Source organism: Abrus precatorius, unplaced genomic scaffold, assembly GCF_003935025.1.
Source record: "Abrus precatorius isolate BTA unplaced genomic scaffold, Abrus_2018 Scaffold6, whole genome shotgun sequence".
NCBI classification, from domain to species: Eukaryota; Viridiplantae; Streptophyta; class Magnoliopsida; order Fabales; family Fabaceae; genus Abrus; species Abrus precatorius.
In genome coordinates, this window is record NW_020874406.1 from 13,567,993 (window position 1) to 13,594,471 (window position 26,479).

The window sequence follows — 26,479 nt, forward strand, 5'->3', positions numbered from 1 at the left end:
CGAAAATCAACTGAAATAATAATAAAAAATCAGTGATATCTAGTAATGTGTAGAAGAGTTGGTTTGGAGCATTTTATATCAAGTGGTCCATTTAACAATGTTTGAGTTCTTTCATTTTATAAGCATAAACGATATATATTTTTTTACAGAAACTTTAAAAGAAGGAATCATTTTAAGACAAAGAAAATTGTAGATCTCAATAAATTACTTTCATGTTAAATATGAGATATTATCTTATTTTACTTTATTGTTAAATATATTGTGCAAAATTTAGTCTACTTTGTTGATAAACGAACACTGTTATTGATCACATTCCAACAAATTAGATTTTTATATAGCGAATAAGGATATTATAAAAATAAATAAATATTACTGTCTTTTTAAATCTAAATAAAAAATATATATCAAAATTTAATTATATTTATAATCAAACTGTTTAACTTTAAAAATATTTTAAGAATGCATAAAAAATTGTTATTTTGCAAGAGTTTTTTTTTTAAAAACATTTTGTATTTTGTTTAGTTTTAATTAAAATAGTTTAAAATAAAAAAATTTGTTTTGTTTTTAAAACTCCAACAAAATACTGAAATTAATTTTTTTTATAATGAAAAAGTAACACAAAGAAAATCTTAACAAGGTAAGTTTAATATTCTCAAATTATGTAATAAGCACGTAATAAAACACTTGATAAAAATAAGAATTTTTATTTATAAAAGTTTTTAAAATAAACTATATATAAATTTTATTAACCTCAATTTTTTGGATTAGATTTAAACATTCACAAATAATTTTTTATAAAAAAATATATAATTATTATATTGAAATAATAAAAATATAATAATTTTTTTATTTTTAATAAAATTTTATTATTATTAATTATTTATGCTCAGCCCTTAACAAAATCTATTATATATATATATATATATATTAAATATAATTCTCTTAGGAGGAAAAAAAAACACAAATAGTGGATGGTAAGGCACTAATTAGCATTTATAAGGCAGCTCAGTTTCCGACTTATCATAGTCAACAGTCACAGACGCACAGCATCTGGTGCGATAATTTGGCGATAATTTGGAAGCCTGATATAGTCGCGAGAAGTCTATTTATTATCTCTTTGGATAATTCCAGATATCTTAGGCTCGAGCTGGGGTTTCCGGTTGCTGTACGCAGGCTCCGGCTTCCAACCAAATTGATATATACAGATTAAATGAAAAAAAGACCAAAGAAGAGAAGAATCTCTATTTCCAATTTCAAACCCTTGTATTTTCATTTTATTACCATTGTGCCCTTTCCGTTGGCTTTGCCCTGTCCAATCTATATATACGCGCCGGCTATTCCCTCTCCCAACACATTTATTCATTTGCTTATACTAATCTCATTTTTTTTTCTCTTAAAATAGAAGTCCAAGCTATTTCCATATGCACTCTTTTTACTATACTTAACAATTAATGCATCTATTGCTCAACCTCCTTCTATGTTCTTTTCATTCGCAATCTCATTTTCACTCCTCTCAGCTCCTTCTTATTCCAACACCACTCTGTTTAAGAACATTAAATAAATGAAGAAAAGAATTGCGAGTTGGCGATAGCAAAATCAAGACGTTAAAATAAAGAAAGGAGCGAAAATCGGAGGAAATTATTATTGGAAAGTGAAAATGCGAGTGAAAGAGATGCACCCGCTGTGCTGTATCTCCCTGGAGAGTCCCGGAATCGGCAACCATTCTCCGGACCGGGAGGCGCCGTCACTTTTCCGAACCAGGAGCCTCCCGGCTGCCGGATCTCACGGCAATGCTGCTCAGGGATCGGAGGTAACCGTCGCCGGCGTTCTATACAAGTGGACCAATTACGGCAAAGGCTGGAGATCCCGATGGTTCCTCTTGCGAAATGGCATTCTCTCTTACGCCAAGATCCGCTGTCCGGAGAATCTCAACCTCCTCATTCCTTCCTACGACGTTCGCCTCATCGGAGAGATTTCCACCAACCGCCTCTCACGGATGGACAGTGCCACCTCCGTCACGCGACGGAAGTATCGCAAAGCTTCTTCTTCTTCTGGCGTAGTTCATCTCAAGGTACAACTATACTATACGTATAACTTAATTGTTGATTTGGTTTTTTCTTTTTATTGATTCAAGAAGTTAAGAAAGAATCATCGCAGGCGTTGGCGCTGTGATCTGTCTCCTCAGTTATACTGTTTTTTCGGCACTAGTTCACTGCGAGTTAGGATTAGGCAACGGTTACATTTTAATTTTCGATTTTAAATATGCTTATTGTTATTCGTGCTTGATTTTTTCTTAATTTTTAATGATGTGATTAGTGATTACGAAGGCGTGGCGAGGATTTCATGGATTCGTTCTTTGGTTCCAGCCATTAAAATTATCCACCTGATACTGATTCTTCCTCTGGCAGTGAGAAGTAACAAACAAATAGGCTGGTATGTCTGAGCAGTAATGTGGAAACCCGCGGGTTTCAGCCATTGTTCGATGTGACTTTGCTCTCTCTCTCTATTCTGTCTGGGTTTTGGTTTGGGTTTGGGCGCGATTTCAAGGATAGATAGATCAGTGCAGTTCTAAAGGGCAGGAGGGGAGGCTCGTAATTAATATTTAATAAGTTGTATTTAATTTTAATATTTAATTATTCAAAAAATTAGTTTGAACACTAAAAATCCTAATCGGAGAGGATGCGATGGGTGGTTTCAATTTGAAAATTCAACTCTCTAATTCTCGTTTTACGGTTTTAACTGGTTGTTTATGTAGAGTGGGTCACATCAACAGGTGGCCGAGGGGGGTACGGATAGCCTACGTCGTAGCCCTAGGCATTAACTTGCGGTCACATCATCCCTTCGTTGCCATTGGTCGTTGGAAGAATGCTTTTCTTCATTTTCGCTCTGCTCTTTCTAATATTGCTTCCTCCTCACACCCATTTTTCTACCAATCTCGCGTTTACCATTTCAGCTCAAAAATATGAAACACAAAATAGACTGGGTATCCTGGAAGGCCTTCCTGTAACCAGTAATGTTTTTGCACTTTTCCTCTTATTGTTTCTTTCTTATCTGTTTATACGCCGTACGTCTTTCTCTTCCGTTGTCTTGTATTGTTTTTGTTTTGCTCCTCACAGAACATGTTCCTGTAGCTTGTAAATATTTAGGGAGAGAGAGAGAAAAAGCGACGGCATACTTTTTGGCTTTTCCTTGCTTGCCTTAACGGTTATACAAGACTTGAACTTGAAGGAGTTACATTACACTACATTGTGGAGCAGACAAAACAAATATTAATAGTGCGTTGATTGAACGGCAGTTAATTAGGGATCTTGGACTGGCGTGCGTTTAGCTTTGTAAATTGGAATGCCTCATATGTTACTTTAAGCAACCTTAATGGTAAAATGCCTTTTAGCTTGTTGGTTTTGTCTAAACAATTGAAATGAAATCTCTGAAAAAAATAAACATGTATGTGGGACTTGCCATTTGGTGTGGTATTATCTATTCCGCACTCGAGTGATTTGTTTTTGTTATTTTTCCTTTTTAATGATTGTGTATTAGTAAAGTGGGAAACTTGTATGCTGCTGTTTTCAAGATGAAAAGCCAGTCCACTTCTCCCAGATAAAGTTGGGAAAATAATTACAGTAAGAGACAGTAAAGCACATTTTACAATATTTACCATATTTCTTGAACATTATAGTTTTTTTATTTGGTCCTGATTGTATCATAATAGTCTAGCAGCGTCGTTCAAACTAGAACTATATTTCGTAACATAGTATTATTGGTTTGGCGGTCCAAAACCTGGCGGGCCTGTGCTTGTTCCGCGTGTTTTGATTATGGGTAAGTGTCTTTCATTAGCTACAAAATTTTAATGTTTTTTGGTTGAGGTGGTAGGGGCGTCCTTACTTTTTATTCTTGTTTGTTGTGTCCGTGTGCCTTGTTGGGAAGCTTATTTCTGTTTTCTTCACAACAGCGTTCTGTCGAGGTGGGCTCTCTCCTATAAATTTTGTTGCTGTGCTGGTTCGTTTTTTTCTAATATTTATTCTTTATTAATGAACACAAACTTCAATTAGTTATTATATTATTTTTTACCTTTTTGTACAAATTTGTTATTTGTTATGCCATTATTATTTTTCAGTTTACTATTATTTATAAATCCTATTTCTTTTATTTCTTATTTTTCAACGAAAAGAAAACTTGGTTAGAGTAAGGACTTGAGGTTGCTTCTTCGTGAATTAAAATTAAAGTTACATCATGTGGATGTTTAGCAGATTTCGTCGTTTAGAGAGAGCAAATCAGATGATCGGCGTTTCTATATATTTACAGCAACGAAGACTCTCCATCTGAGAACTGATTCGAGGAAAGATCGCGTGGCGTGGATGCAAGCCTTAGTGTCAACTCGTGGCTTGTATCCTCTTCAACCACTCAATGATCATTTCTTACTTGCACACAATGATATATCCGTGTCCACCGAGCGGCTTAAGACACGCTTGCTTGAAGAGGGTACGGGTGAAAACCTTGTAAAGGAGTGCGAGCAAATCATGCTCTCAGAGTTCTCCGAAATACGAGGACAACTTGAAGTTCTTTGTCAAGAGCGATCTAATTTGCTTGATACAATAAGGCAGTTGGAGGTAACTTCCCAATATTCTCTTAATTATGAATTATTCAATAACTTATGATTTCTGGTCATTTGATTTCAATCTTTTTGACCGGGTCATCTTGGGTGGACAAATACTTAAGTTGATAAAACATTCAGTAAAATATATTTTGCTCAATGAACTAAAATTTCTTTTCAGTCTCATGTACCATCAATTATTTTTTAGAATCTATCTTATATGTAATGGGACAAGTTGTCACGCGTATCACTTTATTTTTTTGTGTGGTCATCTTACTTACAATGCTAATTTAGAGTTTGTACATCAAGTTTCAAAACTTTGGCTATATTTTCATTTCTTGTGTACATATATTATTCCGTAATTATTGTGCTTATTATAGCATGGTTGGTTCAGGTTAACTTAATAAAAATAATTGTGTATTTTTCCAAAATTCTATGCAGAAGCTATAGAACTAAGTGATTATTTATAAAAATAAAAATACATGTTTAAGATATAAGTGTTTGTAGGATCATTATGATGAAATTATCTGATCACTGGTATTGGCATATTTCAAACTGAAGAGTTATTGTTATCATACAATCAAGAACTATGTCAAATTTCTTATGCGCTAGACCACATGACATGTTTGGTTCATGTGGTCATGCATTCTTGCTTTTTTGTGGGCTTTTCTTACTAGAGAGTCACGTCACTGGCGACTTTAGTTGATGCCATCAATTGTTTTCTCCCTTCTCCCTCATCAAAAAAGTAAATGTAATTCATGGATTTATATTTCAATTCTATTATCATTTTAGTATGCTTTTAATTTCTCAATGTGGAAGCTCTTATTTGTATGTAACTAAAATAATTTGTTATTGACCATGATAAGCAGGCAGCTAATACTGAACCTGAGGCCTCTGCAATACATGATGGTGGATACCAATTAACAAAGAATGAGCTTTCAAGTCTTGGACGTGGAAAATATAGTGGTACTGCTATATATGTTGCGAATGCTTTTCTGTTTATACATATGCTGTGACTTTTGTCTTTCCTATTTGATGTAATAAGCATGTGGTTGTATGCGGAATCTTTGTTGTGTTGAAAGTTATCGTAGGGACCTGTGGTTCTGTCTTATATGAACAGAGGAATATTGCTGACATCATATTGTTTTTACAAGCCGTTTCTTGAATGATGGAAAGTATTTGGCTAAATGCCATTAGTACATGGGCCCGTTTATTTCTATTTTGTTCTAGGTTCTAGAGTTTTAATTCAACCTCTTATGATTTTCTCTTAAAGGTATCTTCATATGCTGTGACCTCTATAGAATTTCAATTTATCTATCATTATTTTATTTCATGATTTAGATTCAAATTCATATGATAGTTTTATTTTGTAAGTCAACTCGATGACTATGAGTGCCTATGCATTTTATGATTTGACTAAATTAATATTTTTGATGAGTTCATATGTTTCTACTTGTTGACTTCTAATACATTTTCATCTATTCGTTAGGCAATTTATGTTTTTGAACTCGAGGATCATGAATCCATGATTTGCTCAAATGTTAATTCATTTAATCAGAATAGAAACTGTACCTCACAAACATGCCGAGTTCACTTTGCTGGATGCTAGAATGATCATATGCACCATTGCTGTCTATATAAAATATTTTGTGCTTTGTCTTTGGGTAAATTTGTCTACAATGAATCTGTTTGCAACGTTCATTGTTTATGATCTTGTGCTTTCAAGATGTATTATTATTTTCACATATTTTTTGGGTTTCAGAATGTAGTACAACTGAATCATCTGATGATATTGAGAAACAAGAGACGGAGGAAGAGTCAGATGAAGATGAAAGCTCATATTATGATACTAGAGAGTGTTTTACAGAGGCTGATTGCAAGTGTGAGTCAAGAGGATCTATGAATCAAGTGGACAGGTCTGGGCAAGACAACACACAGTGCACTGATACGGGGAACATTCATCCTGAGAAAAAACTCTGCAATTATGAGCACCCTCAGATTGGAAGACGAAAAAAGCTTCCAAATCCTGTTGAGAGAGAGAAGGGTGTTAGTCTTTGGTCAATGATCAAGGACAACGTGGGAAAAGATCTCACAAGAGTTTGTCTTCCAGTATACTTTAATGAGCCGATATCATCGCTTCAAAAATGTTGTGAGGACTTGGAATACTCTTATCTTCTGGATCAAGCTTATGAGTACGGAAAATCAGTAAGATAAACACCTTGCTCTTGTTTATACCACCCACTGAGTTTTGAAGTTCAAACAATACAAATTTAAAAGTAGTATTGAAGTTGAATGCCCACATTCTCAAAGGCACTCCTTGGCCCCTAAACCTGTTTTGTTCTGGTGTGGCATGATTGTTTTTATGATTTACCTTTACAAATCTATCCGTGGCTGTCTAAGGGGTGTTTCCATCTCTTATATACGGAGATATAGTAACCTTGCTTCACTCTTTTAGCTCCTTTGTTTTATGTCTGTAGTTTCACTCATTAAGTTCACGTTATGTCACATGTAGAAGAGGAGGGAGGGGGAAATCATAATTTTGAGAGTATGAAATTAACCATACATTAATTTCTACGAAATTGTTTGATCACAAATGAGTTTCAGTTCAGTTGTATCATAGCCAAGTGGTGTAACAGTTCTCTGTATAATGGTGTTTTCTCTAAGCTCAAGTACACGAGTCAAACTTGTGAGGAACTCTACTGATGATTTGGCAAGTAGCGACATTTAGTAAATTTTTATCTTTCCCTTAGGGAGTTTGCTTGGTTTAGCCTGGGAAAGTGAGAAGGTAGATAATATGAAAATAAAATCACTCTACATTTGCCTGGTCCAACGAAAAAATGAGAAAATGGAAAATAAAATGTGCTTCATTTTTTACTTTTGGTTAAATTGTCAACTTATTCTCTATTTTCCAGTTTCCATCAAATTAATTAAGCTTACCATTAGTTTACGTGTTTTTGTGGTGGAAGTATTGAATGATAACATGATTCAAAGTCGACATAAATTCATACTGCTGTTTGCGATAACTTTCCACTTTGAATTTCTTTTTCAGGGAAACAGTCTCCTTAGGGCATTGAATGTCGCTGCCTTTGCAATTTCTGGATATGGATCATCTGAAGGTCGTCATTGTAAACCCTTTAATCCTTTATTAGGAGAAACCTTTGAAGCTGATTATCCTGAGAAAGGAATTCGCTTCTTTTCAGAGAAGGTTAGTTCCTTATGATTTGATTAAAGTATATATACAACATTGGAATCTAAAATAGGCTCTGAAGCCCGATCATAGATGACATGAGGTCCAGTTTTATTTTGGATATCTATAGAGCCCTTGGCTTACAAATGGCAATTTTCCTACAAATTAAAATTACATTCATTTGATGAATTCCTTGATTATGTTTCTCAGTGTCATCTGTGACTAGTTATTAATCCCTACTATTGATTTTGAGGTATTACATTATGAATATTGTCGGTGAAGTCCCAAAGACAATAATAAATGTGCATAAAATTTCACTTCATCTCCAGAAAATCCCAAAGTTGACAGTAGGGCATTCAAAATTAGCTAAGGTAATATTCTGAGTCGTGGAGAGGAGAAAGATATCCTTATGAGGTTTGTTGATAGATGCTCACCACCTCTAAAAGATTTGTTTACATTAAAATAAATAAAGTATATGGCATTTTTATCTCACAAGGGCGGGAAGTATAATACTTCAAAATATAGGAGAAAACGATGTGATTTAAACTTCTCCCATGTCTGAGGGGAGATATGTGCTATTTGTCCTTACTTCTATTGAGAAGTGGCTTTTTATGTTGTCTCTTCTCTTTTGGTTCAAGTTTTTGTTATGTTACGCTGTTGAAGTAAATAAAATTTCTTATATTATCGTGGGCTCACTTGCGGTGTTCTTTAGGCTTAATGATAAGGAAGTTCCAGAATCATGCATCAACATGTTTCCTAGTTCCAGCAGTTCATACATATTAATGTCCAGACATACATTTCATCTTGATAGAATTCGATCTTCATATGTATTTTGCCCAGTTAGTCTTAATAATAGAAATTGAACTTGCCTATCTATTTCACGTTTGCTGACCTTATGTGTGAAACAGGTCAGTCATCATCCAACTCTCATTGCCTGCCATTGCGAAGGTAGGGGATGGAAGTTTTGGGCTGACAGCAACATCCATTCAAAGTTTTGGGGAACGTCAATTCAGCTTGATCCAGTGGGTGTTCTGACCCTAGAGTTCGATGATGGTGAAATATTTCAGTGGAGCAAGGTGTGCATTGTAAAGTCACTCTATTTGTGTAGGATATATTATATTCCGCCGGGTTGTACTAGTGATGTGTCTTCAAAATTCATCGTATATTTTTTCTCTGAATATTTGTTTTGATTGTTGTTCCTGTTGTTTCTCCATTAGGTCACAACCACAATCTATAATCTTATCCTTGGGAAAATATACTGTGATCATCATGGGAACATGGATATACGTGGTAATCGTAAATATTCCTGCAAACTCAAGTTCAAAGAGCAGACTATTCTTGACCGAAATCCTCACCAAGTAAGAGTTATTAGTAACAATTTTTATTCTTTGCAATCCGTTCTAGGCATTATTCTATTTATTTTCATTATTCCTGAAATTTAGGTTAGTTTACCAACTTAATCATTTTTCGCCGGTGTCCTCACTTGATATTCCAAAGTAATATTATCTACTAAGTCGTTTTTTGCTTAACGTGTCGTTGAACGTGTAACTTGCGTTCGATTAATTAGGTGCATGGATTTGTCGAAGATGTAATGGGAAAAAAAATTGCCACGTTATTTGGCAAATGGGACGACCGCATGTATTATGTTAGTGGTGATGTGAATGTCAAGCCAAAAGATTTCACTTCATCAAACGCATCCTTGTTGTGGAAAAGGAATATGCCACCGCCTAATCTCACCCGGTATAATTTGACACCATTTGCCATCACTCTGAATGAGCTTACTCCGGGACTGAAGGTATACAATTATGTATTAAATCATTATTTGATATGCACTTCACTTCTTATATATGCGTCTCTAATTGTTTTTTATAGCCTTGTCTGATCCCGGGTATTTGATCACGGATTAAAGGAGAAGCTCCCGCCCACGGATTCCAGGCTAAGACCAGATCAGCGGCATCTAGAGAATGGGGAATACGAGAAGGCTAATTTGGAGAAACAACGGTTGGAAAAACGGCAGAGAATGGTATGTCTGAAAGCTCTTTCATCTTGTCTGCTATGAGCACGCATTTTCGCTTTTCTTCTTCCTCCCCTTGTATTTGGGAAGTTTTGGGTACTGAGGGCGAGGGTTTAGAGTTCTAATTTCTGAACTGTGGTTCTCATTTCTCAACGAATCCATTTCTAGCCTGTTTGTGTAAAGTTGACAAAATGAAAAACTAAATGAGAATTGAGAAGCATAATGATGCAGTTAGGTGGTAAAAAATTTAAAATAATTTGTAGCGAAATGTTGATAACGAGTTTGTCTTATTACCATTTTTTCAGACTAACAAGTATTTCTGTTTTGAAAAGGCGGTTTCTTTTTTTTTTTTGGAAAAAGAAAAGAAATGTTTAGTGACACTTTTAAAAACAAATTCAGAATTCAGAAAACAAATAAAAAAAGATTTTTTTAACAGCTATTTTTATAATTTTTTGGAATAGTTAAAAAATAATTATAAAGCATTTTTTAATAGTCTTCAAAACTTTAAAATTATTTTCTAAAAACATTTATTAAGTAAGCCCATAATTCTTGATAGTTTCAGTCGTCATGAAATCCAGACCCTACTTTGATTAGGAATCGGTAGCTGGATAACTCAAAATATTAGTTTAAAACTAGTCAGACCAGTTATGAACGGATCAAAATTAGGTAATAATTGGCCAAATAAATCGTTTTGAACTAGTTATTTATTTAATTTTTTGGGTATTCCTTATTTTTTTAAATATTTTAATTTGTAAATATTTTTTATAATAAATAATGTTCCATACTTAGTTATGAATTATTATTATTATTATTAAGCTATTTATTTATTATTTTTTATCATAAAACAAATAACATAGTCATTTATATTAATTTAAAATTTTAGTTAATTTACTATTAAAGATATTACATAATATTTAAAATAAATATCTAATTATTATTATTAGTATTAGTATTAGTATTATTTCATGTTTTATTTAATCTAAACTAACAAGTCACGAATAGGTATTTTTATTAATAACTTTTTAATGTGTATTAAAAATTATAATAAATAGTTAATTTTTATTAGAAATAATAATATTTAATGCCTTGTGATATTTTGTGATTTTTTACTATATGTATAGCGTTCTCTTCAACACACGTTATTATTAATTTAATGATTTGTTTGGTGGCTGTCTTTTTTACCGTTAGTTATATAAATATATGAACTCCCAGTATGGTACGAAACTGTGCGTACAAAATGATGTGATGTTTTTCATAATTATTTGTAAAGAAAATAAAAAGTGAGATTAGAAAACATTTTGTCAAATTAAACAAGTTGAATCTTTCTATTCTAAGTCCTTCTAAGTTTTCATTATTCATTTTTTCATGCGGTCCAATTTGTTTGATCTAAGTTTTGAAATGAGTTTTCCCAATTGAGAGTTGACATTTATTCCTTTAGTCCCAATGTAAACAAATTGCGATCTTGTTTGTGTACAGCTTTTTGTCCTCTGCAATTAGTTTTCTGCCAATTTTCTTATGCACGTATGCTGAGGTTAATCATCGAACTTTTTCCTTATTCTTTTTATTGATGATCATAATGGTTCTTATGTCTACAGTCACGGAAAATGCAAGAAAATGGTTGGAAGCCTAGGTGGTTCCGAAGAGAAGGTGAGAAGGAAGCATTTCGATACGTTGGTGGGTATTGGGAAGCAAGAGAGCTTGGACGATGGGATGGGTGTCCAAATATATTTGGCAAATTTAATGAAGACTCTGGCGATCCATTAGGTGCATCTTAATTTGGTTCAGGTAACGTTTATATATTTTCCAACTTGAGCTACATATGCAACTGTCCTTGCGTGCTATTATGTCCCTGAGCGACATCTCGAGGGTCTTAAGGTGTAACTCTGAATGTTCATCAGTGATAACTATCCTATAACAATGAAGTACTCATCTGTTGCAGATAATGACGATGAAAAAGGCTAAATCAGCACTGAGTGGGCTTATCTTAAATCTTCTTGCATGGTTACGTGTTTTGACAGAATGAGAGAGTAGGCTTCCGGAAACTCTGAAATTGGGACCACCCTTGAGTGGTCCTGGTCGGACAAGCTTTGTGGATTGCCCTGCAGTTGATGTCGTAGTAGGTATATATGAACAATTAACAAGATGGAAGGGGTACCAAAAATAACTTTCAGCAATTGTTTCTCGACGCTGCTTTGTGAAATGAAATGACCTACGCCATGTATGGTTAGTACAGTTGTAATTTTCTTGACCTTAAGAACCAGCGTTTACTTGGAAGAGAGTTGCATGTAGTTTGGGGTTAATTAGCTGATGTAAGGATATATATCCCGTTATCCTGTTATAGCCATTAACTCAGCCAAAAGGCTATTGATTTATTAGCTATTTGATTTCATTTCGTAAAAATAAATGACAAAAAGACATTTTATCTCAAGTTTCTCCTACTTTTTATTTCATGTAATCGTTTTTTAAACCAATCTCAGCAAACTATCCTTGCGATCATCTACTTTATCTACGTTTTATTTCTAGCTCTCTGCCTTACAAATTGTAAATATCCTTTCAGCTTATACAGTGATAAACATTATATTTTCCCATTTCTATTCTCGAAGCATATTCCGTTCCTTGTACCACATTCACAATTGACAAGATACAGGGAACGAAGTTTCGGAATAGCTCATGCTAGACGTTTAAATGGGGAGAAATGCGCATTATTACTTTCTTCGACGAAAGAAATTTTCCTTGTTATTTTCCTATAACCTTGAACGTGATTATTGAGATATGATTTCATTCGAAAAATTTAGTGAAAAAGATAGTAAAAATGAAAAGTAGGTATCAAAGATCCGTATAGGCTTTTTAAAAAAACATTATACAGGCATTTTACATTTTAGATAAAATATAAAAGGTAAAATTTAAAAAAATATATGTAATAGTAAAAATATTACTATTGTCAAATAATAGTGAAACTAAAGGTACGAAAGAATAAACAATAATAAGTGACGTTTTATTATCACATCGAGGATTTCATTTTATTACATACGAATAAATCAAAGATATAAGAATTTTTAAGTTAAGGAAAAAATTATTCATTAAAAATATCTAAATAAATTATCAATTTGTATCATATATCAAAATTCAAATTTATAAATTTGGAATGGACGAATTTGGGAAATTTTAGTATTACCAACTGGATAGAACGGAATTAACAAAATTTAAGCAAAAATGCTTAAAAAAAGAGTGACAAAAAGTAAAATGTCTGATGTAAGATGGTACGTGACTTATTAAGACAAATAAATTACGTATAAAAATATATACGTAAATTATGTAAATACGAGAAGGTTACATATATACATGCAAACACACCTATATTGATATCATCTATTCCGTGAATGGTTTTAAAACAGGTTACAGGTATGTTTGGGGTTCCATTTTGACTGGTATCATTTCGAGTTTAGTGTCATCAGGGACTGATATTGTTGGTTTAATGGTTATTAATACATGTTAAACCATTCTCCTCGGATACCTTTCTTAATATGCAAAAGTTGCCTTTGGGCTTGTAGCGTTTTTCAGGCTTATTGTTTGTAAAAGAAAAAAAAAAAAAAAGCTTGTTATATTCTTGGATAAAAACCAATGCTCGTTTTCGCCATGGACCCCAAAAGAAATCTCGTCTTTGCCCACTGTATATTATGTGTCTTACATTACTATAATCCAAAGGTTAGTGGGACTTAACTGTCACGTTTGAAAAGAACATATGTGTGTATGATTAAGAAATGGATTAGATTGATGAAAACACTCAAAATAAACAAGACCTGGTGATTATGTAGCAAACTATTCACTTTATTTGTTTTCTCTTTCCCACAGTATAGGCACTTTGAAAATGGTTACAACTTACAATCTTAATTGTGGTAACCAAAAGCTAAATTATCATATTAATACAAGCAGCAAGTTATTTCCCAAAAAAAAAAAAAAAAAAGAAAGAAAGAAAAAAAGAAAAAGAGAGAAAAGGTTGTAGGAGAAAAATCCTACGCATGGAAAGTAGCAGCATCGTCTGTTTCTTCCAATTCTATGCCCACCTCAGCAAGTCTCTTCTCCTTGTAGACGTACCACTTAGCACAAACCAAGAATAACACAACGTTTATAGCACTCAGCGTAGCCAAAAGCCAATAAAAGTCGTAGAGTCTCCCTTGGTTAAGATTATCTGCAAGCCATTGCTTTCCATGAGCTGTCATTTTGTTGACTATAGATACTAACAAGGAGCTAAAGAAGAATCCCAAGGACAACGTGCTCAAGAACAGTCCCGTGCTCATTGTTTTCATCCCTTTGGGACATTCTCTAAGGAAAAAATCAAGCTGCCCCATATACATAAACGCCTCTCCTGCCCCCACTAAGAAATTTTGTGGGATCAACCAAAACACGGTCATTGGAATCTTTCCCTGTGGATTATCAACCAAACCATGTGATTGCGCATTTCTCGATCGCTTTATTTCTACTAGTGCTCCTGCCACCATAGCCAACACTGACAAGACTAAACCAACTCCAACTCTTTGCAAAGGGTTTAGCCCATGCGGGTTCTTAAGCACTCTCCTTGCCACCGGAACAATAAAGCGGTCGTAAAAGGGAACCGTTAACAGAATTGTTCCGATTAAGAAGACCGTCATCGATGCTGCCGGGATTTGAAACTTTTTTCCTATGTGGCGGTCCATGGTGGTCGCTTGTGACACTGAGAATGTGGTCATTTGAGCATGGATGGTCCAAAACATTATGGTGGTTGCCCATATGGGTAGCATTCTTAGCACCGATTTCACTTCTTCCACATCTGTTAAGGTACAGAGATACCACTTCCTCTTCACCGTGATTCCACCACCAACTTCAGATGAGTCCTTGATTGCAGCTCTGTCCAAAAATCTGCCTCATCCACAAATTAAAATATCCATTAATTCATATTTGAGCTAACGTCCATGAAGGATTGAGAAGGAATATAAGGACTAGAATAAAGTTAAATCACATTCATGCATGCAAATAATGTACCTTATATTATACATTTAAATCAAATTAGCCTTGCCCGTGCATAACCATTAAAATTTCCGCCTCTAGCGATGTGATATGACATATGAGTGAGAATATTTTGTTTGTTTTAATATGGCAAAAAGCTTGAGTGGGTCATAGCAAACCATAGAAGTTTTCTTAAAAAAAATTTGCGTACAATAATATATAACATGAACATGAACAAGTAATATTGATGAAAAATGTATTTTTTTTAATGAAACATCTTTTGGCATCTCATTTAATTTTAGAAAATATTTTTAAGATGCATGTATACCAAGAATATAAAGAGTAAGAGAAAATATAATAAAAGAAATGAGTAAGTACACTTTGCTTGTTTTAGTTTGGCACAAAGGTTGTGTGGGTCATAGCAACCAAAGAAGCTTCCTTAAATAAAATGTGAGTACAAGATATCACATGAACAAGAACAAGTAATAATATTAATTGTTGAGCGCAGGTTTAGCATACAGATAGGCTTGTCCGTGTTAGAGGTAGCAGTGGGAGAGAGGCAGAGAAGAGAAAAGAAAGAGTAGTAGTAGATGCGCTAGCTTGCATGAAGGACAAACGATGCGTGAGAGTCCACTTTGGAATAGCCATGTCGTTCCTGAGGTCCCTAAGCTTTTACGTGAGTTGATTTGATTCTCGATCTGAGTCGTAAGACGGACTAGAATCTTAATGGACAATTATTAGATACAAAGATAGTTGTTTTCTCATCCTTGTCTCCACATGCAGAAACCAATTCTTGGCGAGAGAGAAAGGGATATTTACCAAATCGAAGGGTAGACATATAAAAATCATGGCTATTAATTAATCTTTGTGCTATCCAAAATTCAAAGCAAGAATACCAAATATTCTAAACCATACATTTACTTATGCTCTAAGTTCATGGATTTCCCTCTCCGGACCACATAGCTAATGAGCCAAGATAACTTGGTTGTCCATTTCAAGGTCAACTGGTTCTCCACCTCTCTGGTTCTGGCTCTGGGTCACGCAATCAATTCATTGGCCCAATCATTTACGCGCTATTCTTTTTAACGTTAATTAGCTTAAGTAAAAAAAAAAAAGAAGGAAGGAAAAATCCTCAGTGTGGGAAAAGCCCTAAAGTGTGCATCCAAAACCGGTAAAAACTTTATGGGAAATAAAAAAACATTATTAAAATAAATTTCCCTAGCGGGAATAAAAAAAAATTTTGCTTGTCATATACACCAGCAAATAAAAAATAGCCCTAGTTTGTTTTTCGTTTTTTTTTTCTTACTTTACAGCTTCTTTCTACCTTTTACATTTTTTTTCCTCATCGCTTTTTCTTTCTTTCCTTTTATATTCTTTATTTTTCTTGCGTATATACCTTTCTTCCAAAGAATTATTTAACACAAAGATATCATGTAAATATATATAGCTTCGTTTAAGTTTTATATTAAAAGAGACACTTTAACTTTAGTTGATCATCAACCAATTTTCATTAAATGAAAAAAATAGTCAGCCGACATAAATTTACAAACCTTGACAGTTATTCATTTAAGTTAAAATTATAATTTATTTTTATTTTTATCAACTCATTTATTATATATACTTTTTATTTTTTTTATCTCTCTTCTCTATCCCACTTCACATCATTTTAATTAAAATAAAGGGTATGAAAAATTATCTTTATTTAAATTATGCGTGTAAATTAAACATACTATTATTTGTCTTACACATATATTTGTTTATATGTAAAATTATGAATAATATATGCATCATTGGTTGATGATTATACTCTAAAGTCAAAGCTTACTGGAGGAGGTAAACTCCAGCAAAATAATTTAACAACAAAGAATCATTCGGGAACTTCTATGTATCTATTATCAAAAACAACCATAAAAGTGAATAAATAAAAAGTAGGAGACACTGAAAAAATATTTACCTGAACTGCTTGCTATGCGGCAAGGTCTGCTTCTTGGTATCGTAGTCGTTAAAGAGCAATGAGGAATCAGAGGGCAATTCCAAGTTCCTCTTCCTAATAGCAGCCACCACCACCTCAGCAATCTGAGTCAGGGGACTACCCACAAGTTTCTTGAACCGGTACTGCCTCGTACCCGACAAGAACACAAGAAGCGCCATCACAATCGCACACGCACAGATCCCATAACCCCACTCTCTGCCTTGGTTATCTTGTATGTACACCAGAATTGTCACTGCAGCCAGAGACCCTAAGCTCACGAAGAAGTAGAACCAGTTGAAGAATTTAATCATATGCTTCTTCTCTTCTTGGTCCGAATCATCAAACTGATCCGACCCGAACCCGGATACACTCGATTTCAACCCGCCAGTGCCAAGGGCCGTTAGGTAAAGTGCCAAATACAAAACCGTTAGCTGTTTCTCGTTTGCTCGTACGCATGGTGGGACAGTGTCTCCCGTGCACTTTGGAGGATGTAGGCTCCGAATTATGGTCGATATTGTCAAGATTGTAACACCCTATATGGATAGCATTCGACAACATCAAGGAAACAGTTAAACTTAAGTATAATCGAACAAAGAGTTAAAAAGATAATATAAAAAAAAAATTGAAGTTGCGTCCAGGTTTCTTACAGTTGCTTGAACCGCTGCGAAGATGGCGATAGTGCGGTATCTGTGAAAGATGAAAACGAAAAATCCAATAAACACTCACGAGCCACATGTTGATGACGGCACGTTAACAAATGTGAATTGAATAAGATTTTAAAAAAAAATAATAAGAGCGATGCATGTATAAATAGGAAAATGTTAAAAGAGGTAAGTTGAACCGATTAATAGTATAAATATTTTATTAAAAAAAGTATTTATAACATTTTTATAATTTTAATATAATAATTATGTTTTCTAAGGTTAACTAAACCCATGTAAATATAATTGTGATGAAGAGGTTGGAACCTTCCGAGAAAAGTATCGGCTAAGAAGCCACCGAGCAAGCAGAGCATGAAGGAGGTTCCCAAGAAGTTGGTGACAACGTTGGCAGAGGCAGCATTGCCCAAATGCATGGTGTTGGTCAAATATGTTACCAAATTCACGGCGATGCCCAGTGTTGTCAACCTCTCCATCACTTCTCCTCCTGAGATAACAAAGAGAAACGTGTGTCAGTGATTGAAAAAGAGAGAGAAAGAGAGAGGTGGTGGGTTTCTGAGACCTAATATCATGGCGGATGCAATCCAACCACCGGTATTGGACCTCTCTGCGGGGCGACCCTTGTAATCAGAGGCATCTGGTACGGTTTTGCCTTGTGTTGTGGGGAGAGTACTCATTGCAGAGTGAGGTGTGGGGATGAAAGGTGAAATAGAATGCTACAATACAAAGAAGGGAAGTTGGTGGTTATGCCACCAGCTTGTGCCCTTTATATACACCTAAGTTAAGGCCACAAACGACCAGGATATATAAAATGTTTATTTATAAGAATAAAAAATACCCATCCTTTGCCTAGCCATCCTTTGATTAAATTTATGTTAAATAAATGCATCAATCATGAGAAAGGACAAAACAACAACAATAAAAATAATTTTAAATATTTATGTACACTTGAAGTTGGCAAATTTTCTTGATCATTTATGTTTTATAATGATTTTATATATAAGTAAACTTTCAAAATAGTTTTCTTAATTAGTTTTATTTTTTAAGTACTTTTTTCGGTGCAATATTTTGTGAGCGATTCAAATTATTCACTTCTATCGCAGAATCGATAAATTTTGTTAAAACAATGCATGGCTGATATGACAAATGTTTTCATTTGCATAATTTCAAGGTAGACTAAGGTAAAAATAATAAATTATTATAAAAGAATAATAAAAATCACCTTAGATAAAATATTTTCTTTATAATTTATCCTAGTTCCCAATAATGTAACGCATGTCAATTTATCTTACTTACATGTAGTGCCAAATTCATATACAAAACAGTTAATAATTTTGCTTACATTTATTGGTATATATTTCGTCTAATAAAAAAATTACTACTGTAAATATTGTGTGTCTATACTAATCATGTAACGTATCGTACTAACAGAATGATGTAACGATGATTTATTCATTTTTTATTAAATATATTTAGTAAAAATAGGTTTTATTTTAAAATTATGATAATCATAAAGATTATATAATTATATATTAAGTAATTAAGATTAAAAATTAAGTAATAATTTACATATACTTGGAGAGACATTCCTACCTTCAAGATGTGAAAACTAGACTATTTAAAATTATAGATGATATTTATCTTTTAATTTTGAGTATTTAAATAAAATTTAACAGTTTATAATTATTGTTTTATTTTCGTAAAATAAGCAATGATTCTTACTTCAGTAATTTTTTTATAAGCATGCATTTGAAGAAAACAGTCCTCGTTTTAAGATCATGAAAATCATAAATATATATCTTATAATTATATACAAATAATTAAAATTAAAAATTAGTTAACAGAACTTTTTCTATACTTTTGATTAACAAAACAAAATTGAATAGCTTTATGTTCATTATTCTCTTTGACATAATTAAGTATCAGATTATTTGTAACTATGTTTATGACAAATTTTATATTTGTTATTGAAACATGGTTAGATTTCTTGCAGTGATTACAAGGTGAATCTAATATGGTCATATTTTATATCCGTTACTACAAGAAAATCTGATTATATTCGTTATTACAAAAAACTTAACTCTTTTTTTTTTTTTCTAATCAATAAACTACACAATCCATAGAAAACAAGACAACATAACTAAGGCTATAATTACAAAAACTTAAAGGTTACTGGTCTTATGTAGTACAAGCACAAGAGACAGAGCACGATCCTGTCAAAGTAATGAAATGTTTTTGTAGAATTTAAGTCAATTTTAGTAAGTACATTGGCACTTCTATTTGGTTACAACTTTGAATACTTAATACTAGTTGGAGAGTTTACTTCAAGTTCAGTTCAATCCAGATAACTTGGATATTTTTCTAGCAAATTAATTGCATACCAACATAGAGTCTCTACAATTCTGCACCTAAAAGAGAGCAGAAATCTAAACTTTTTATAAAAGCAACTTGAGGCATCTATCCTGAATTTCCAATAGATGCATAGCAAATTGTTCTTCTTCTTGAAACAAATATCCAAATTCAATTATATTTTTAGTCTTTATATTTTTATGGGTGTTTAAATTTAATTTTTTTAATATTCTAATGTTTAGTCTCTTCAATTTTTAAAATTTTTAAATTAAATTTTGTATCTTAAAATTTCATTCAATAATTAAAAAAATATAATAAAGGTATGATATTTTATTAATTGATTTATACAAACCTAAGTACAAAAAATATATAATAAAAATCTTAATTTTGAGATAGACTTAATTTGAATCTTTGAAAAACTAAAAAACTAAAAAAATAAAGATAAATAGTTAAAATAAAGAGGTCGAGAATCATATTCCATTAAAGTAAAAAAATCAAAAATAATATTGAAAAGCTCAAACTTGATTTTTTTCATTTAGTAAGGCAAATCATTGAATGGTAACATTAACAGTGACAGATGATTTTTTGCTAAAAATTTAATATATCTTTATTTATAATAAAACATAAAAATAAATTTTTATATACTGTGATGATAAAATATAATTTTTTAAAATTAGTTTTAATTAAAGAAATATATTTACATCACATTGTTAATATCAATTACTTTAAAAAAATGTTTATAATAATTTTTAAAAATATTCATATTTACTCAAAAAAATTTATCAACTTTTTTTATTATTATAATTGACTGTGTAAATTATTAACATGAGATTGTTCTAATCTAATTATTAATTTTAAGTTTAAATATGTATATGCTAATTTACTTGAGTGAAATTATATAAAAGATACTTATAATATAAACTGAAAATAATAATTTTTACATTTTAAAATATTTTTATAATAAATAATTTTTAAAACGCTAGCGGATTATGTTTGTTGATTAGATTATTTCTAGTAATTTTATAGTTTTTTTAGTTTTATTTTTAAATTAAAACAAGTCTTTATTAACTTGATTTTTTAAAACTAATCTATGTTTATAAAATTTAAATTCAAAATATTTATTATTTATTATTTAAAATTTTATACAAGGTAATAAGATACATTTATTAAATATAAATATAGAAATTCTTTTGACAATTTATTTATTTTATATAAAAGTTAGTTAATAAAAATTTTAATTTTAAAAATTTAGAATAAAAAACTGAAAAAAAATTAAAACCATTATAAAAAGAATGAATATATTTTACATATTATTTTCATATGATTTTAATTAAAAATAAATATGTAATTCCACTAAATACTTCACTCTGGATCAAATACTTTAATTTATAATATAGAAGTTGATAATAAGATTTTTTTTAAATAATAAATTTTTAAATAATATATATAAATAAAAAATTATTATCATTTAGAAATTATACATGGTCGCCATTTTTAAAATTATATATATATATATATATATATATATATATATACTTATAATATATTAAAGATAATAATAAAACATGTAAAGCAAGTAGCAATCCAACAAATTAAAGAATATTAAATTATCAAGTAAAAAATATTCAAAATAATTGATATTATAAAATAAATTTCAAAACCAAAAAATAAATTATACACAAAGCAAATAATGTGATCATTATTGTATATTTTTACATTAATATCTATACATATCTTCAGAATTAATTATGACATAAATGTATAATTTCACAATCTTAAATAAGAAATATTTTCACTAAACACATACTCAGAGTTAATGATTATTAAAAGTAAGTTAATGACTACATAGTCATTTAAAAAAGTTATGTAAATTGTTTTTAATTTAATTTTAACTAAAAATATCTAAACATTTATATTTATTATTTTTATTCTTACAATAAGCAAATATTTTTACATGAATAACTGTTACATAAGAATATATTTAATGAAATTAATTTTCCTTCAAATTTGGGAATTATAAGTCCAAACTAAATAACTATACATGAATAAAAGTAACATTTAGTTATAATGATCACATAACTTCTTTAAAAATTTATATACCTTTTTTAAAAAAATTAATTGATAAAATAAAATTTAATACAGTAATTATTTTCATTCTCAATTTCAATAAATTACATTAACATAATTATATTGTATTATCGAGTTTTAATTAAATTAAAATTACATTCAAACGCATAATTGAATCAAACAATAAATATTTTTTTATATTTATTATAAAAAATATTGTTTATTAATTAAACTAATTAATTTTATGCAATATTTTATAATAAAGTAATTTATATTTTTATAAATATAATCGTGCGTTGCAGTTGCTTTTTTACATCCTTTTGTTTGTTCTCCGGTTGCCGCGAGATGCACTTGGGATAGGGTAAAGTATATAGTCACATGATGAGTGTTTTAGATTAATTGAAGAATATTAGTTATATTTTATAAACTATTATTTTTTAACATTAAATTTTTATATAATAAATATTTTTCATAATTTTTTTTAATTTTTTTTATCTTTAAAATCTTTGTTAGATTTTTAGCATAAATATTTACAAACGATTTGAATATTTCGAAAGTGAGAAACAATTAACCGCATGGATTTTGGTACCTACTACATAAAAGCCTTACAGATTAGATTTTATCGACCATTTTATTGCATAGTTCAGGACTTAAAAGTAATTTGAACCATACAATAATAAAAGGATAATATTTAATAGACATGCAACATTGGTCTCACAGTTAGTATATATAATTGGCTCATGCAAATTAGGCTAGACAAATTTTTCGGTCAACCAGAACAACCATTTTGTCTATATATATAACACAATTTAATAAATCTCTAAGAATCATAATAAAGAAGCGTCAATGTCATCGCAACTTAGAGGACATGTATCGCTAACTGATGAAATCTCAGCTAATGCTTCCAAGAGTTCCGACAACTCGCATCATTCCAATCCTTCAGTAGAGGTGGGAGAGCGAATGGTTGCTACAGATTGTAATGATGAGGTAATGGCATCGAAGTTACTAGACATTGGCAAGAAGGTTGGTTTGGTGGTACATGAGAATGATGAGCAGGTTCGAGAGAAATTGATTGAGATGGAGGTACGTGATAGAACGATTGCGAAAGAATATGGGGTTCGCTTTGATACTAAATGAAGATTGGCTCATTTAATTGTAGAGGGCAGGGGAGTGCGGTAAAGCAAAAGAAGGTGTGTGAGATTGTTCGCTCTGAAGGTCTGGAGTTCTTGGCGATTCAGGAAACAAAACTTGAAATATGTAATAGTAATTTATGTACGCGTTTGTGGGGTTCTGTGAATTTTGATTGGTGTGCCTTGCCTTCCATTGGCAGAAGTGAGGGTATGCTTTCACTTTGGGATACTTCCAAATGTAAAATACTTTTCTCCTTTTCTGGTACTGGATTCCTGGGTGTTTGCTTGCAGGTTTTGGCTACTGAAAACCTATGTGTTGTGGTGAATGTCTATGCATCGTGTAGACTAAGTGAGAAGAGAAAGTTATGGGATGATTTGCTCATGACAAGAAGGGGTCTTGGCAAATTTATGTGGTGTATATTGGGTGACTTCAATGCTGTGAGACAAGTGAGAGAGAGGAAGGGTTGTCAGGCAGACTATGGTATCTCTGAAATGGAGGGCTTCAATTCTTTCATTCAGGAAATGGAACTTGTGGATCTTCCACTTGTGGGTAAAAAATTTACATGGATAAAAGGGGATGCTTCTATGATGAGCAGGCTGGATAGAGTCCTTGTTTCTAGTTCCTGGCTTGATTATTGGGGAGATGGTTTTATTCAGGTTCTGAGCATAGATGTGTCTGATCATTGTCCCATTATTCTTAAGCACAAAGTGGTTAACTGGGGTCCGAAGCCGTTTCGATTTAATAATTGTTGGCTGACTCATAAAGAAGTTGTGGAGGTGGTGGAGGAAGCGTGGAAAAGAGATATTACCCTTCCATGGGCTGCCCAGAGAGCTAGCCAGAGGTTAAGGAATGTTAAGATTGCATTAAAAAAATGGAATATTGAGGTATTTGGAAATGTTGATAAGGTGATCTCTGATTTGACAACTGAGTTGAGCTTGATTGATGATAAAAATTCTGTTAAAGAACTTTCCGATCTGGAGAAGAAGCGTCAACAAATGTTGGTGGGTGATATTTGGAAGGCTAGGAAGAATAGAGAGAGTCTCATAGCCCAAAAAGCTCGGGTGAGATGAGGGAAAGAGGGTGATTTAAATACAAAGTTCTTTCATTTATGTGTTAATGGGAGGCGGCGACGAAATAATATATATGCGCTCCAAATTGGAGAGAGATGTGTCAAAGAGGTTAATGAGATTAAAACAGGTGTGGTGTCCTATTTTGCGGCTCATTTTAGTAGTAGAAGTTGGCTTCGACCTACTATTGATATTAATAATTTACCAAGAGTCTCTGTTCTACAGAATGAGGAGCTTGTTACTGCTTTTTCGGAGGAGGAAATGGGAAAGATGATTTTGGAGTGTGAGGGTGATAAAAGTCCGGGGCCTGATGGTTTCAATTTTGTGTTCCTTAAGAGGTTTTGAGGAGTGATCAAGGAAGAAGTGATGGATATGCTTACTGAATTTTGTAGAAATGGGAAGCTACCTAAGTCTTTATTATTTTATTTTGTAGCACTTGTGTCAAAAGTGTCTTGCCCACAACAGATATCTGATAGAGTGGGGATATCTTTTGTTTATGTTACGTAGCTTTGGCTTTTCAGACAAATGGGTCAGTTGGATGGAAGCTTGTGTGTGGGGGGGGGGAGAAGCCTATCAGCTTTGATTAATGGTTATCTTACATTGAAGGTTCATATTGAGCGGGGCCTAAAACAGGGGGATCCTCTTGCCCCTTTTCTTTTTCTTGTGGCAGCGGAAGGGTTAGGAGTTCTTATGCGGAAGGCAGTGACTTGTGGGTTGTTCTCTGGTGTGACGATTGGGGAAGGGGGACCAGATATTTCTTTGCTGCAGTTTGCGGATGACACATTGATTATGGGAGAGGCTTCGGTGCAGAATTTGTGGACTTTGAAAGCAGTATTGCGTAGCTTTGAATTAATGTCAGGTATGAAAATTAACTTCCATAAATCTTTTGTATTGGGGATTAACACTGGTGATGACTTTAAAAACTTGGCTGCAGAGTTCCTACATTGTAAGATTGGTAGTTTCTCATTAAAGTATCTCGGATTACAGTTAGGTGTTAACCCGAGAAAGCCTAGTGCATGGAAGGGTGTGTTAGAGGCTCTTAAAAAGCGGTTAGCGTCATGGAAGCATAGGTATTTATCGATTGGAGGTAGGGTGACTTTGATTAATGCCGTTCTTAATTCTATGTCATTGCACTCGTTATCCTTTTTTAAGGTGCCGAAGTCGGTAATAAAGGAAATTGTCACTATCCAACGGAATTTTTTATGGAAGGGTGTTAAGGATGGATCTAAAATCCCCTGGGTGAAATGGAAAACTGTATGTAGACCGCGGAAGAATGGTGGCTTGGGCATTAGAAATGTGCAGTGATTTAATTGGGCGCTTCTTGGTAAATGGTTGTGGCGAGGTGTTAACTGTTCTAGTTCATTGTGGGTGCGGGTGTTGGAATCTAGATATGGAAGATTAGCTTCTTCTCTTCAACGTTCATCAGTTCACAACAGATGTTCTTTGTGGTGGCGTGATTTGCTGGAGGTTATTCATCAAGGGAATTCATGGCTGGATGAGAAGTTTGATAGAAGTGTGGGTGCAGGTTTACACACTCTTTTTTGGAGAGATAAGTGGGTAGGAGGGGTGCGATTGTGTGAAGCATTTCCGCGATTATTTGCAGTGGCGAGAAATGTTGAATCACGTGTATTGGAGAATGGTTTTCATGATGACACTAGATGGGTTTGGAATGTTAGTTGGCGAAGAGGACTCTTTCAATATGAGATCTCGAGCTTTAATCTTTTGTTGGAGCTTGTGGATGGAGTTTCTATTAAGTTACTACAAGAAGATAAATGGGTATGGAGGGCAGATTTTTCAGGTTGTTATTCAGTGCAATCTGCGTATTCATGGCTATTTGAACTTTTTGGTGGTCCTAATAGTGTAGATCAGTGTACGGCAGATGCCTTGCAAAGGCTATGGAGAGGGAAGGTCCCTCTTAAGTGTCTGGTTTTTTCTTGGCAATTGTTGTTGAATGCACTTCCTTGTAAAGGTTTACTGATTGATCGTGGTGTTCAAATTGATGATATAACTTGTTGTTTCTGTCATGGTTTGGAGGAATTTCCAACTCATTTATTTTTAACGTGCTCAGTTTCATCTCAAATCTGGTACTTTACTGCACGTTGGCTTGGATTCTCACTGGTTTTGCCTTCAGATTTATCGACTCACTTGCTTTCTTGGGTTGGTGTTGGCTGTAGTAAAAGAGAAGGAATATGCTTATTAATTATCTGGGTAAGTACAATGTGGTCTTTGTGGTTGAATAGAAATAGAATTATATTTTCTAATGGTGTTTTGGATGAGAGGGAAGTCTTAGATTCTATTATTCTGAGATCCTGGAAATGGTTTTCACTTGTTAGTAAGGGAGAAACTATTATGTTAGCTGATTGGTATTTGAACTCACGAAATTGCATCTGTCTTAATTTTGCATAAGTATATTTTTGCTTTTTATTTCTCTGAGTAAGTAATTTTTTGTGTATATGAGT

General features: G+C 32.7%; 2 protein-coding genes across 2 annotated transcripts; one reads left to right on the forward strand and one right to left on the reverse strand.

The window, feature by feature from the left end:
• Positions 1 to 1,429: 1,429 nt before the first annotated feature.
• On the forward strand, positions 1,430 to 12,004 carry LOC113869175 (oxysterol-binding protein-related protein 2A-like). Its single transcript, XM_027505374.1, has 12 exons — positions 1,430 to 2,071; positions 4,248 to 4,607; positions 5,461 to 5,557; positions 6,354 to 6,499; positions 6,581 to 6,796; positions 7,641 to 7,796; positions 8,687 to 8,854; positions 8,996 to 9,136; positions 9,346 to 9,573; positions 9,688 to 9,801; positions 11,388 to 11,577; positions 11,732 to 12,004. Exons 1-11 carry the CDS (start codon positions 1,658 to 1,660, stop codon positions 11,565 to 11,567), a joined length of 2,220 nt encoding a protein of 739 aa, XP_027361175.1. The 5' UTR covers positions 1,430 to 1,657; the 3' UTR covers positions 11,568 to 11,577; positions 11,732 to 12,004.
• Positions 12,005 to 12,346: 342 nt separating this feature from the next.
• On the reverse strand, positions 12,347 to 18,148 carry LOC113869417 (protein NRT1/ PTR FAMILY 6.3-like). Its single transcript, XM_027505735.1, has 5 exons — positions 17,969 to 18,148; positions 17,716 to 17,893; positions 17,395 to 17,434; positions 16,730 to 17,280; positions 12,347 to 14,688 (listed from the first exon to the last, which is right to left on the reverse strand). The coding sequence occupies exons 1-5, from the start codon at positions 18,081 to 18,083 to the stop codon at positions 13,806 to 13,808; spliced, it is 1,767 nt and encodes a 588-aa protein (XP_027361536.1). The 5' UTR covers positions 18,084 to 18,148; the 3' UTR covers positions 12,347 to 13,805.
• Between the last annotated feature and the right edge of the window lie 8,331 nt (positions 18,149 to 26,479).